General features: G+C 43.3%; 1 protein-coding gene across 3 annotated transcripts in view; it reads right to left on the bottom strand.

The window, feature by feature from the left end:
- LOC147055319 (insulin-like growth factor 1 receptor) overlaps positions 1-13,871 on the bottom strand; it is a 49,889-nt gene that overhangs the window by 32,679 nt on the left and 3,339 nt on the right. For 2 of the 3 annotated variants that reach the window (XM_085915409.1, XM_085915410.1), the window contains exon 2: positions 10,875-11,441. In XM_085915409.1, coding sequence (XP_085771535.1) covers positions 10,875-11,441 — 567 coding nt within the window. The remainder of the gene's footprint in view (positions 1-10,874; positions 11,442-13,871) is intronic. The other variant, XM_085915411.1, reaches the window with a different exon arrangement.

Genomic DNA, 13,871 nt, shown 5'->3' with positions numbered 1-13,871 from the left:
AACGAGAAAAGCGTGACAGTATATAAGACAGTGGCTCATCTGAGCATATAATCTCTCCATTGTCTTCCTGCTTTTTCTCATTACTGCTGCATTTCCTTCTCTCCCTCACAGACGCAAGAATCTTCAGAATGTTATATTGCCAAGAGGGGCAGAAATGAACTTGGCTAACCCCGTGAAAAAAAATATATCTCAATCTCAACTTCGGGACAGTGTCCTCCCTTTTTTACCTTTATGTCCCTATCATCAGTTTAGCTTAAAAAATGTTTGGGGAGTATCGCGCCCTGTTGCTACACAGTCTCAACTTTCAGATTCAGACACGGAAAATTTGAGTTATCGCTGCTAGGAAATTAAGCCGCAGAGATCTGTTTTTCTTGATGTCCTTAGTCTCCCCTCAAATATTTTTGGGCTGACCAACTATCTAGGTGACAAAATGAGTGGAGCAATTTTTATCGAAAAAATTTGCGCAAAATTTTTGTCTTGAATAATCTCACCAAAATCTACATACAATACAAAACACCCTTTTTGTTTTAAATTCAGACTGATGTTTAATGTGGCGTGTCTTTTGCCTCAACGCAAATTTGAAATGATTTATACAGCATGATTTATATATTGTCAAAGTAAAAAAAACAGAGTCTCCATTTACCTAAATAACATCCTCATGTCTTGTTTACTTCCAGTCGAGACTTTTTTTTTTTCTTCTTCCCCTGCCTGCTTCCAGCGGAGTGAGATGCTTTGAAGAGTCAATTAGTAGATTTACAATCCTTTCGCCTGAGGTCTCGGGCACAAAGGCAACAAGAAATGAGGAGAGTAGTTAACACACAGTAAAGGCCGCCACCACGTGCAATGAAAAGCGATACATCCAATAAGGCAGAGCCATTACATCCCGGCCATCGATTCAGAGGTGACGGCAGAAATAATAACTTCCACGTATTAAACTCAACGCCAAAGTGTCAATATGGTACAGCAGATAGCTAATGGCTCTGCCAATGTAAATCGCACTTTTACGGTCAGTTGAGGGAATAATGAGCTGAGATCTTGGCTTTGGTGTTTTTTAAAGAGTGTGATATGGAACGCTAGGTGTCCAATGTCAATAAAGAAGTATGATTTTACTGGCAGCCTAATAAAACACCAAAAGGAACATTTAAAGATGTTTGTATTGAGGGAGTTACACGATATAAAAAAAAAAAGTGGAGTCAATGTCAACTAGTCGCTGAATTGTTGATTGTAAACAAAAGAAATGCAGTTTTCTAACAATTAATTACTTGGTTGGTTTATTTGGTTGGTACCCTCACCCCCCCCCCCCCCCCCCCCCCCAAAAAACCAATCATCACTGGAATTAAACAATCTTCTTCCCCACCATAAAAATGACAAATAGCCAGAAAAAGAAACTTAGCGCCCGGAAGCGAAAATAGGTAAAACAAAACCGATTCCGATTGACTGTAACCTCCGTGATGGAAAACTCTCTCTGCCGATGCACACGACAGAGTTGAATCCCAAGCGATTAAGTGGAAAACACACTGCAGTCTGGAAGTGTTTTAATAAACTGGAAACTATTTCCAGCAGGCTTTACGCCGGCGATGCTGGCCCAAGACAAAGGGCTCCATTGTCGAGGCGCGCAGTGTATTTTTCTTCACCCCATCCAATTCACTTCCCAAGAAGAGGCAAGGAGCAGGCGACAGACCCCCAAAGACCCCCCCTTCCTCCTTCTTTGCCCCCACCTTTAGTCCCTTTTAAACTCCTCGTCATCCATCCCGGCATGTCTGAACATACACAGGCGCAGCGTTCGCCACCACAAAAGTCAGTCAGCGCGGGACCTCCTCCGTTGAGTCATAAAAAATATCCCGATTCAATCTATACAACTTGATAACCCCAATGTGGGCCAGTCACAGGCGAAGAATTTACACCATTCCGACCGCCTAGCATTCCAGCAACGGGCGTTTCTGCGGCCTGACCAAACGGAAAATGAAAGACTGACAAACACAGATGCATTACACATCGCTTGCTTGACGTCCACAATATTAGGGACACCTGCCCGATTCAAGTGCATCTACAAAATAATACCTGCTATTTCTTTTCAATAGACAAAGTCGGTGTATTTTTAAGCTTGAAGGATTTTGAGTCATCATGCAATAAAAGCAGCGGCAGACGTGTTTCATCTCGACTCGTTTTGACTCGGACAAGTGTAACATTATGCCCCCCCCCATCTCACCTCCCACCTCCATTTCCGACAGTAGTCATAGACTACGCCCTCCATAAATCAACACAATCAATGAAACACATGGCGACGGGCCTACTCCCTTTTGTGACACCCGCGGGGGCAAACGGAACTTCCGAGCAGGCTTATGAGCCAAATGTGGAAGTGTCTGTCTCCACGGCAACAACCATGAGTGCTTCCAGACAGCGTGGGGGTGTGTTTACGTGTCGGGACCTGAGCTGATAATTACATGTGGGGCACCCTTGTCGATCTATTTATCCGCCGAGCTAGTCGTCTATCTAGCCAGCTGGCCGTCTATCTATCTATCTATCTATCTATCTATCTATCTATCTATCTATCTATCTATCTATCTATCTATCTATCTATCTATCTATCTATCTATCTATCTATCTATCTATCTATCTATCTATCTATCTATCTATCTATCTATCTATCTATCTATCTATCTATCTATCTATCTATCTATCTATCTCTATCTATCTCTATCTATCTCTATCTATCTCTGTCTATCTGTCTATCTGTCTATCTGTCTATCTGTCTATCTGTCTATCCGTCTATCCGTCTATCCGTCTATCCGTCTATCCGTCTATCCGTCCATCCGTCCATCCATCCATCCATCCATCCATCCATCCATCCATCCATCCTTGTGACAGTATCACAATCGTAACATAAGCCTAAAAGCTATTGCTAACCCTCGACTTCAAGTGAAAACTCCAGCCTGAATCACTTCCTCCACTGAGGCCAAGATGTCTGGGAACTTTTTTTTTCTTTTTGTCATTAAACCAGTGGCCGGAGAAACACGAGGTGTAAAAACTTTAAAAGCATTCCAGGTCTGCCACACCGTATGCTTTCTGAGCCCCTCACCGGGCCGAGGGGGCAGCTGCCTTGCTTTTTATGACGTCCATGAGGACTGCAGACGCACGCAATGCCAATTACATCGGCTCTCCTGGGAGCAGCCCCGGAATCCAGCATGCTTAATAGCTCTTCTTTTACGTGCCAGACATGCGTACAACTAAAGGCGCAAATCGAGAGGTTCACAATATGACTCTGAGTACAATCTCTGCTTCTCAAATTGTATACAACAGGGGGAATAGGAATTACTAGAACTTTACTGGAAAATACCTTTTTTTTTCTTCATGCACATTTTCACAATAACTTATGTGTGATAAACTATCCTGTGATATGTCAACATTTCATAAAACCAACTTTTATTTGAAAATACTTTCACAACTAGTACCTTTTGAATACATTTTGTTAACCTGTACACAATTCCATCGACTGGATAGCCTATCCATAAATAGTCATTTCTGCAGACAAAAAAAACAAAAACCTAAAGGCTCATCTGGGTCTTAAAACAGAAGTTGGATAAAATTCTAGGGACTTTCCTTAACAGAAGCATCAACACCATGATCCCACACGCAGGAGGAGGAGGAGGAAAGAAAGGCGCAACATAATAGCATGTATTACACAGGGAGCCAGGTGGAATGCAAAAACAACACGCTTTACACAAGCAAGCGCATGCCTTGTCCGGAAGAACCCAGTCACCCTTTACAGCGTAAACACAACACTAGAACAATAAATCCAACTTGCTGGGTTATAGCCAGAAAAGTAGTTCAGGCAATATCTGCCTTGATGAAACTTACTCTGCTGTGAAAAAAAACAAACCAGCCCTTTAAGCTTTTGTCAACATTCCTGCCTTAATCCACCTGCCTACACACTATCAGGTCATAAAAAGCGGAATGACAATGGCGGTGTTTGAGCGCAGGGCGTGGGCCTGTCCGACATCAGTCACGTCATGTCAGGGGGGCCGAAACCGCGGAAAGGAGGCGACCGAGGCAAGCGCAAACTCGCCTGAAAAGACAACTTAAGTATACACGTTCCATCCAGGTGGAATAGTCCAGAATAAAAGGAGGAGGGAGAATATACTAATATTTATCGTTGAGGAGCTGTTTGCGTTGACGTAGCACTGGAGTTACAATGAACATCTCTGCTAAGCTAAGTTAGCTTCCATTGTATGTCAGCATTAAGCTCGTCGATTTTTTGGGGGTTAGGGTTAGGGTTAGGGGGTGTTCCTACGAATGGCTGGCAACCAGTTCAGGCTGTCGGTCACTTCTAGCTGTGAAATTGATGGATAAATAATCACTGTATTATGGGCCTCATATAAACAATGTAGCCATTTTGTATTCAGGACACTGTAGGTCAATATACCAACCGACCATTGTGACAATCATTTCTTTGACATTTGTATAAAGTGTTCTGTCTTTCAACATGGTTTAATTTTATACCAGTGGGCCAAACTTTGGACTCCTGTGTTTTCGCAATTCACGACCAAGGAGGTCGACTAATTATCAACATCCTGTGAGCGAAAAGCCAATTTCGGAAAGATGAAGGAGGATGGCAGCGGCTCCCAGGTGACGCAGCCTTTCCCTTTTCTGCAAGCGGAGTTGGAGTTCCAGTAGGAAGGGACGCTCGCACCTCCAGAGACCTCTATATTTATCCGACACAGTAACGAGTCGCTGTCAGGCTGCGGCGTGGTGCGGTACAGCTGCTAAAGTTCCCACCGTGCAAACGTCACCGCAATCTCTCTATTCCCTATTTGGACCCGGGAAAGAAAGACGGGCGGAATGTCATAACTCTGTGACTCATAGCACCAACGGAAAAAAAACAATAGCTAGCTCATCAGCAGTACTTCACACGTTTCAAAGTTGAGAGCTGACGACCCCCCCCCCCCCCCCCCCCGCTCAAGTCCCACAAAGGAACAACTGGTGATCTGTGTTGTGTTTGTTTTCCACTGACTTACTGAGGCGTCTGGCCAAGAACCTGACGCTTGTGCCAAAAGAGCCGGGGAGGCCGCCACCTGTGCCCATTAGCCAGTGTGCTGACAACTGCATCAGACCCCCCCCCCCCCCCCCCCCCGGGATCCCTCCTGAGAAGACGAAAAAGGAACGGGAAAGGGGAGGTGAAGGTCATTTTGAACAGCATAAGACAAAGGACTATTTTACAGATTGTCTTCCGACTTGGAAGCACGTAAACCTGATGCCCAAGAGCAATTTGAGAAGGAATGATGGGAAAACACACAGTGAGGGATTGACTATTGTGAACTGAGTTAGATATGAAATATTGGATCAACATCATCTACTAAACTTGTGTAAATCCACTTTCAATAGCGTTAATCTACTTTTAAATAGTTTATCCCAGGCAGGGTCAAAGTTCAAATTCTTTAGCGTTACCTGCAAACAGCACAACGCTCGACATTGTATATTAGCGTTTCATTGATTAATAATTCATCCAATACGAAAACAGTCGATGCCATTGACTGCTGATGCTAAACGTTAAATCCCTAGCTATCTTACCGCGCTACAGCATTTATTATCTACCACTTTTGAATGACTGTGTTATATGAAGGGATGAGGGTGGCCAATAGACGGACAAATAAAGCCACCAAGCCTCATTGCTTCCTGTCTTTTAAAGAAGGTCTGATGGGAGGGAGAACTATGGCCATGAGCCCCCGCAGCTCTGGTAGACAAAGTTATGTGATTCAAGCAGATTTATGAATGAGTGGTGAAAGCAAAAGGATGAGTCACGGCCTCAGCGCGGCTTGCGGATGCTTCCGGTAGGCAACAATTTTGAGGGCTCAGACAAACAGTCGTGTTGTGTGAGAGCCTTCATGGGCTCTGAAAGAGTATTTTCAAGTGAAGAGATTTAAAAGAAAAAAAACAATCAATCAAGCAGGAGAACCTTTGACAGAACTTATTTATAGAATTTAAAAAGCAGCAGTCATCCTTGAATGAAAAGGCCAATTGTTCATATTTTTGACACACTTTACAATTGTAGCATGCTAGCAAATTCAAATGTGAGTCGAAAACAAGTCAAATCGTGTTTTGGTTGTGGACTTGGTCGACCCGCTTGGTGTGTGGCCGCTCTCTAATTGCTATACACAGCGCTAATGATTACGTTATCTTCTTGGACTGCCCTCTCATTTGCACCCAGATTCTTTACAAGCTCTTTTTGGTTGCCAGATTGTAAATAGGACGGAGAAACAAAAGAAGCCTGCAAAGATTATTATCAGGCCAAATATGAGACCCCCTCCATCGGATCAAAACGTCAGAGGCTTGAATCATAAAACAGTCTGTGGAGGGTCAGAAAGTATCACAAATAAACGCAGCCAGTTGAAAATTAGGACATGTGCATCAGAAGTTATATAAGTTACTTTCATGATTCAATTGTGTAAGGTACCAAAATAAAAGCACTTGATCCGCCGTCTCAAGAGGAGACCTCGCTCAGAGAACATGATGGATCAGATTAGTCAGATGTCTGTCAGGTGGCAGGCGTGGATGACGGATGGAGCCGAAGATCTTTGGCATTAACGCTGGCGGGCTGCCCACGCCGCCGACTAAACGGAGCCGACCGAGTGCAAACGTGTGGGCAATCAGATGTTCAATTGTTCAATACTTTCAGATGTTTTCTGCAGAGTAGCGTTTCTGCTCTGCCTGGCAAGACATTCCGTCTATTTCGAGTCTTACGGTGGCAACGTAACGCTAAATTGCGACCAGTAAGGACTGGACTTGGACATGATTGGATACGATCTGGTCATGATTACTACAAATGATAATATCATCATCAACAACAGCAGTATATCAAAACCAAATGTCAAATAGCTGGCCGGATTTAAAGCCCAAGGTTTGTATTCCCAAACGACTCCGCGAGCAGGAATTCCACTTGAAAGTTTCTTCCCATCAATGCGTAAACACATAAAAATCCCAACACCTCAAATATCACTAAATCTTTATAACAGGCATGAAGGGAGTGCCGTCTCACAACGGGAAAAATAAATCAAGTGGAAGTCTCATAAATCCATCAACAAGTATTCTCCTTGGCTACTCTTGATGCATTTTCCAGTAACTTTTTTTTCTAATTGAATTAGTCAATTTAGTGAGCTAAAAAAAAATAAACATCTTTGTAAATATCAAATATTAGTAGCTTGTAAAATGTGGGTCTTTAGAACACACGCAAAACATGATACTACGATTCCCTCTTGTAAAAAATACAAAAATAAAACTATAAACTGATCTTAGGTCAAAGGGTTCAGGCCGGAGATATCCAGTGGCTCTCTGGCAAGCAAGATGTAAACATGATCAATTGCAAAAAAAAAAAAAAAGGAAAGAAAAACGTCTCCTGGGTCAAAGCAGAAGCTTTTTTAACAGGCAAGGCTGCAAAACGCTGCAGACACTTTGTGTTGGGTTCAACACAAGGACACACACACACACAAAAGGCCAAGCACTAAACATCTCCCTGGACCAGACTGAAAAAATAAAATTCCAAGCTATCCCAATGTTCATAGTGCCAGGTATTTCTGTGAACCTGGAGATACGATACCTACTTCGATCCACACAAATTGTACCTCGATATGATATATATTCTATATATTTCTAACAAAGTAGAAATGTGCATATCCAAATCAGTAACTCCTCATTCATTTCTTCTTGTGAGTTCTTGTGCGCCCCCTAGTGACATGGAGGAGTATCAATACTCAGAACTAACTAGGATATCGATTACCTTATAGTTTTTGAATAGGAATTCAAACTATTCACAGGAGGGGAAATAATTTAATTGTTACTATTACACATTGTAACTTAAGGAAATTGGGGGCCTAAAGCATCTACTTTAAACCATTTTATTTTTTTATTCGTGCATATAGAGGACACGAAATTTCAACACGCAACCTTCGGGAAAAACAGACTGACTCCAGTCTACAATGCAGTTCAAACATAATATTCTGGACTTGAGCTTGAAGAATGTTTCCTAAAGTGGACTTGTCAAATTTCAATTGGTTCCGAAAGTGTGTGAAGAGGTTTTGCAGACAGAGAGGCGGGCTCGTCTAATTGTGAATGACCTCCCGGCAATGTATCTTTACCGGGCTCGTCTGAAGCACACACAGGACCTGAGGGGGCTATTTGAAGCGGGCCAGACTCTTTTTAGTCAGGGGATCCCCCTTAACGCCAGCCCTCATGGTATCCCCCCCCCCCACCCCCACTCCAAACTCAAAGCAAACAGCATGTCATGTCAGAGGATCCAAGACCTGAGCAAACAAGCCAGTTGGCCGGCGCCGCAGTGATGAGAGGAGGGCTCGGAAAGGCGCTATCTGACAGGCGGAGATGTTAACAGCTCCTGATAAGCGGGGTGGGGGAGAGGAGCAGGAGGAGAGGAGGATCAGGAAGCAGCAGAGGAGAGACTGACAAGGACGATCGTAGATACAGCGATGGTTTACTCAAAGGCTAGTTTTTTTCCTCTTTCCGGCCATTTCCATTAAAAAGTCAAATAAAAGAGTTATTGGAAGGAAATATAGTCAAATGGCAAGCTGGAGGCTCAAAGCAAAATATTATTTTTACTGCAGCAAATGTATTAATTAAATTAATTAAATTAATTACATTTAAGTAGTTTTGTTTGACCTGTTTTACTTGTTTTTTGTTTGTTTTGAAATCGTCATATTTTAACCTGTCTAACTTTGGGTTTTTAAGTTATTCCCTTTTTGGCTTTTGAAGTTTTTAATTCCTCTTATTCAAATCTGCACTTATGTATTTATTTATTTTTTTACATTTTTTTGTTTTGCGAGTTTGAACAAAAGTGCTTCACTATGACGAGACAAAACCTTCGCCTTATTTTGTCCGCCATCATTCTACAAAGTGTCGTGCTGAATTGTGGGTGGACAAACATGTGGCAAGCAGACCCCGCGCCATCCCGTGAACCAGCGGCGGAAGGCCCGGAGGCTACGGCGGTGTGGTTTCGGCAGACAACAGGCTTCCTCGCCTCATGGAGTGTAATTAAAGAGGAGGCTGGGCCGTATTGACGAGGAAAACCGCAGCATGCCCTTGAAGGAACATCTGCACCGGAGAAAAATAAGCCAATTATGTCAATGTGTGTGTGCAGGAAGGAGAAGGCCGTAATATTAAGTCTTTAAAGTAGCTGCCCCAAGGAATCTTCAACTCTTTTTTTTTTTTCCCCCCACCTTACAACTATGACAGGGAATTCACTTGAAAGGGTCGTTGGGAAAGTTTATTTCATTTTTTTTTTTTTACAAACTAAAACAATCGTTAGTTGCAGCTCCACTTATTTGTCGATAGCATGGGTGTCAAAGTCAAGGCCCGGGGGCCAGATCTGGCCCGTCAAATAATTCAAAGTAGCCCGTGAAAGCAAATCGTATCTGTCAACTTCAATGATCCTTTGCTAAATTCAGTTTTTTAAAGAAAGAAAATACAGCTTATAAGCGCACAATGTGGCTCTGTTGCCGCTATGGTCAAGCTATGACTGATTTTCCCACAGTGTCCCTCCTTGAAATCTTTATCTGTAGCCTTGAGACTTCAAGGGCCCCTCTAGATGAATGTGTTTAGCCTGACCTCGACCCGGGCCTCTGAGAATTGCTTCAAAACATCCTCCTGTGTGACACAACAACAGCAAAGAACTACTTGACGCTCGGAAGAAAGCGACGGGACACTAAGGTCACATTAACTGGATAGCAAGCGTGCTAGCGGTTCGTAGCAAGGTCAATCTTTTCATACCAACGGCCGATGTTTTATGGATCAAAACATTTATATGCCAATGATGAGAGGAACCGGAAGACAAAAATTTCCCATTGAGTTTTTACGCGATATCTTAGCTATTAAGACTTCACCGACCAAACTCTTGTGTTCTTTAGAATAGCGATTCTGGGAAATCTTTAGAATGAATCCAAACAGACAATGAAGCTTTTGGAAAGTAGAACGAAGAAACCCTGACAAAAAACAATTATCGGCCTTTTTTTATGGAGCAACAAAAAAGTGCACGACCTCCTCGGTATGCTTGAATAATCATCCCTGACCCTGACCTCTGGAAAACAATGTTGCAACAGTGCATGGGTGGCCAAAGGAAGCAAGTCAAGAAAGAGAAACACAATATGCTGAGAAAAAAACTGAGCCCACTACGGCATCAACCAATCAAATCTTCCAAAACTTTGACATCGTTGTCCAGCCACAAAAGAGCTTTGGAATGTGGCATTGGCCATTTTTTTTTTGTTACATTCTCCTCGTCCACACCATCTGAAATGATAAATGTTTCATTCCCAAAAGGAATCCAGCGTGACTCTTCATATCTGCTCACGACCCAGACTAAAATGTGCTCCTCCTAGACTCCAGCAAACTTCCTTAACAACAATTCCTACTTTCCAAGCTTTGGTGTCATCATGAACCATCATTGGGTGCCACAGAAAGAGCACAAAATACAGCAAAAATAAATAAATAAATAAATAAAATATAAATAATAGGTGGGAGTTGTTCTTCAAGTCATGTGACCCTCCCCTGAACACACCGGACCAGAGTCAAAACAGGGATGACCCTCCATGCGATACTTCAATATGCTTCCTTTCATAAATGGTAAAAAGGAAGAGAAAAAAAAAATCCCATCCCGAAGGCAAATATTTAACCGACAAGGTCCAGACAGGTAAACTAGCTGGTTTCTTGGCAGAGCAGCCAGGCCTCACTAATACCTGCGGCTCCATACTGCTGCACTCCATAAATAGATGGATCCGAAGGAACCGGGAGTGCCTTCAATGGACAGAGCGCAGATGTTTGCATTGGCGAGGTGACGACGGAAATGAAGGGAAAACACCAGGGATTTGTCTGCTTACCTTTCTGGCATTTGTTGGAGGTCCAGCATCGGTACTCCTGTTTGTTATTGAAGGTGGTCTGCTGACACAGCGGGTTGTCCTCCATGATGCCCGGGCAGACGTTGTCGCACTCCTTGGTTTTTTTATTCCCGCTCACGATGTTGTTGAACTCGGCGTTCATGATGAGCGACCAGTCCACCGAGTCCAAATAACACAGCTCGGGGTTCTTCTCGATCCGGATGGCCCCTCGGGTGATGTTCCTCAGGTTGTATAAGCCGATGTCCTTCAGGCTGGTCATCTCGTAGATCACCAGGGCGTAGTTATAGAAGAGGATGCGTCCTCGGATGACGCTCAGGTTGGGGAAGAGCGTGCTCAAACTGTCGAGACCCGGTACGCGGAACAGCAGCAGGTAGTCGGTGATGACGGTCAGCTTGGGGAAACTCAGGGAGCGGAACACCTCCTGGTTCTTGGTCTTGCTGTTGTTGGTCTTGATGAGGAGGATCTGCAGGAAGCCCTCCACCACCGTGCAGTTCTCCAGGCGCTTGAACTCGCTGACGTCGTTCCGGATGTCGATGTTGGGGCCGCAGACTGCAATACAACGGAGAGTCATCGGATGATTGACAGATGGCAGTTTAGCCTGGGTTGTTAGTCAGAGTCTTACTTTTTTTTTTTTTTTTAACCTTAAATACTTTTATTATTTGATTTTATGATTTGTTAATAGTATTTTGTTATTATTTATTTTATTATTATTTATTAATAATAGTATTTTTCACTTTAAATACTTTTATTATTTATTTTATGGCATTATGGGGTCCGTGGTCCAAAATACACTGCCCACCAATGGCATCACCTCTACTAGAAATAAATTAAAAAAAAATGATTCCTCATGTCATTGGCCTTGAATGGAGGTTTGGGATGAGGCAAATAAGATTCTTGAATCTTGATATTTTAGCGCCTCTGGTCGTTCGGCCTGGCGTCGAAGATCAGCGCTCAACGAGCGGCGCCGAATGAGCTCCCTGCTTTAAACCTGTTATGTTCTTACATAGGCTTAACTGTGTCACAGAGAGTGCGTGTCAAAACACGTAAACATAAGGCTCCCTTGGCTAAACGTCCCCGAAAGAGCGGACTGTATTTCCGGATAAAATGATTGTAGAATGACGACACACCACGGCCTAACAAAGCAAATCCAGTCCGATTTACTCCGCCAGGCCTCAGGCTCCATCCACTTCTTTTGTTTCCGTTACACTTTTCCGGCTGGGAGAAAGGGAGGGGATGGAGCCTCTCACTCACAAAGGCTAATTTGTTTGTTAGTAAAGAGAAACTCTTTCCCCCTGACTTCCTGGTGAAGCCATTATTACTGCAATTGGGGGAAGGGAGGGGGGGAGCAGTCTGGACCAGAGGGTCTATTGTGGGCAGTTGTGAAAATAAAGTTGAGAATGAATTCCAAATGTTTATCAGAAAAAAAAAAAGCGGTCGTTCTAAAAGTCTGTCGTTTGTGTCGTTTGAGCTGAAATAGAATCGTGAAAGGAAGAATCTTCCTCTCACACCACCCCCACCCTCATTAGGCAGGTTAACCACCAGGAATTCCAATCATTTCCTTGAAACGGGAACGGAGGAGGTCGAAATTTAAGGCTACAGTCGTCGGTGATGGCCGCCCGCCGCCGGTCAAAGAAAAAAAAAAACAGCTTTTTTTCTTTTCCGATTCCAACGAGCTTTGAAATGGTTTTTTTTTTCCAGCACTTTTTCTTAACGGCAGTAAAATACATCAACTTACAGCTCTGAAAGAAAAAGTCGTTTTTTTAGTCAAGACATATTTAAAAAAAAAAAAAAAGTGAAATAAATCTATACAGCTCTGAAAAGAAAATGTTGTTTTTTCAGTCAAGACATATTATAAAAAAAAAGTGATATAAATCATTTTAAATGAGCAATCAAAATGTGGCCAATATTACAAAAACAAAATCACCCTAAAAATTGTAATGAACTAAAAGCGCCCGTCATTTCCATAAAGTGGAAGAACAGAAATGCGTCTGCTGTTTGATCATCACTCCGTTGAGTAAACAGGCCTATCTCGATGAAGTAATGGGATCTGTCAGCTCGTGTTTATGATTGATAACCCTTGACCCTCGGCAGCCCCTCCTCCAAACTCCAGCGTCCATCACAAGCTCAAACCTTTGGCGACCCTGCCGCACGGGAATCAAAAGCGAGCTTAATGGCCTCCTAATCTGATTTGAATTGGGTAAACAAGGGGGGGGGGGGGCTATTTTTAAACCAAATTAGTATCCCTTACAGCGGCATCAAATATAGACTTAGACACAGTGAATATTTTCTTTTTTTTTTTCTTTATCATCACTGACACTGAGCATTTTGGGAAAACACATAATTGCATGCTTCGCCGGGCATGCAGCGAGATTAAGAGCCGCATTCTTGTCTCGAGCCGTGGTGAGTTCAAGGACAGCTGTCAGACTGCTATTATTCTCGTTATTAAAAAATAAAATAAAAAATCATTGCTGCTGTGTTATGGAAAAAAAAAAAAAAATTATACAACAATGAAGTTGTGACGTTCCAAGGAAAAAAAAAGTCTAGTTATGAGAAAAATTCCCAGAAGGAAATGATGTGGCCGAGCGCAACAGCCTCCGTCCAACAAACGTTAACTGTGACGTCAGCGTGTTACAAAAGAGCAAAAGAATGCAGCAAGTGTTTTAGTATAGAATGCAAAAGCTGCTCACGCGGATTACCGCACGTCACCATTTGATTCTTTTTAAGAACGTCACGCAATCGGGAGAGGCCGCGGAGCGGGAACGTCACGGCCCCCCCGTCCCATCGACACCCTTTAACACCTGCCACATCAGCTGGCTCCAATACTGGAAGTCATCTGAGCGCCGGTCACTTCCCCTCAACGGACCTCACTTCAACCGCTGGGTCGGGGGGGACGGCCCATACCGCAACCCCAAAACAGTAACATGACACTCACAAGCACGACAAAGATCCGCCATCTGTTGGGAAGGCCGACACGCATGG

The sequence above is a fragment of the Syngnathus leptorhynchus genome, chromosome 6, assembly GCF_054491065.1.
Source record: "Syngnathus leptorhynchus isolate UIUO chromosome 6, UIUO_Slep, whole genome shotgun sequence".
Lineage (NCBI taxonomy): Eukaryota > Metazoa > Chordata > Actinopteri > Syngnathiformes > Syngnathidae > Syngnathus > Syngnathus leptorhynchus.
Note: the sequence above shows the minus strand (reverse complement) of the source record. Positions and strands in the feature narration are given on the sequence as shown.